Source organism: Dipodomys ordii, unplaced genomic scaffold (genome assembly GCF_000151885.1).
Source record: "Dipodomys ordii isolate 6190 unplaced genomic scaffold, Dord_2.0 Scaffold58, whole genome shotgun sequence".
Classification (NCBI taxonomy): Eukaryota; Metazoa; Chordata; class Mammalia; order Rodentia; family Heteromyidae; genus Dipodomys; species Dipodomys ordii.
The window spans coordinates 1,131,671-1,132,777 of record NW_012267274.1 but is presented as its reverse complement, the minus strand read 5'-3'; the positions used below and the strand labels follow the sequence as shown (position 1 = coordinate 1,132,777).

General features: G+C 75.6%; 1 protein-coding gene across 1 annotated transcript in view; it reads right to left on the bottom strand.

Moving 5' to 3' along the window:
• Nucleotides 1-1,107, bottom strand: part of Tcerg1l (transcription elongation regulator 1-like) — a 165,100-nt gene that overhangs the window by 156,350 nt on the left and 7,643 nt on the right. The window contains exon 3 of the mRNA XM_013021878.1: nt 1,034-1,106. Within this exon, the coding sequence (XP_012877332.1) occupies nt 1,034-1,106 (73 nt within the window). The remainder of the gene's footprint in view (nt 1-1,033; nt 1,107) is intronic.

The following is a 1,107-nucleotide window of genomic DNA, read 5'->3' as shown; positions in this document are numbered from 1 at the left end:
CCGGCGGCGGCCTGGGCACCGCGCTCTGGACGGCGACCCGGGCCGAGGAAAGTTGCAGCCCAGGCCAACCGGACGCGGATGGCGGCCGGGGCCTCGGAACGCTTCCCGCAGCTCCGGCCGCCACGGCGAGCAAGCGGCGCGGGAGCGGGAACTTTCCCGGGCATGGCTGCCTGATTTGGGCGGGCGAGGACCGCGGCCCCAGAAGGGAGCGCGGACCCCAGACAGCAGAGTCCCTTCTGGTGACAGTTGCGCCCCGGGGCAGTGGGGGACCCAGAACGATGCTCCCAGGGTCTAGGGAGGGGGTTACAGGCGCGCCCGGGTCTGGGGTGGGGGTGACAAGTGCTTCCTGGGTCTGGAGTGGGGTGATAGGCGCCCCCCGAATCTGGGGTGGGGTGACAGGCTGCGTCCCGGGTCTGGGATATGGGTTACAGGCGCGCCCCGGGTCTGGGGTGGGGGTGACAGATGCGTCCCGGGTCTGGGGGGTGACAGGTGCGCCCTGGCTCTGGGGTAGGGTGACAGGCGCGCCCCGGGTCTGGGGAGAGGGGGACAGGCGCGCCCCGGGTGTGGGAGGGGGGACAAGCGCGCCCCGGGTCTGGGGAGGGGGTGACAGGCGCGCCCCGGATCTGGAGAGGGGGAGACAGGCGCGCCCCGGAGCAGGGGGGACCCGACTCAGCGCGCCCCGGGTCTGGGGAGGGGGTGACAGGCGCGCCCTGGGTCTGGGGAGGAGGGGACAGGCACGCCCGGGTCTGGGGGGGGGTGACAGGCGCGCCCCGGGTCTAGGGAGGGGGTGACAAGCGCGCCCCGGGTCTGGGGAGGGGGGACAGGTGCGCCCCGGGTCTGGGGAGGGGGGAACAAGCGCGCCCCGGGTCTGGGGATGGGGGGACAGGCGCGCCCCGGAGCAGGGGGGACCCGACTCAGCGCACCCCGGGTCTGGGGAGGGAGTGACAGGCGCGCCCGGGGTCTGGGGTGGGGTGACAAGCGCGCCCGGGGCAGGACCGGCGACCCCAGCCCGAGCCGGGTGCGGGGACGATACCTGTGCGGGGAGTAGCGGGAGGTGGTGCGCGGCGGCGTGCTCGGGCGCGGAGGGCAGCGGCAGCAGCGGCAGCA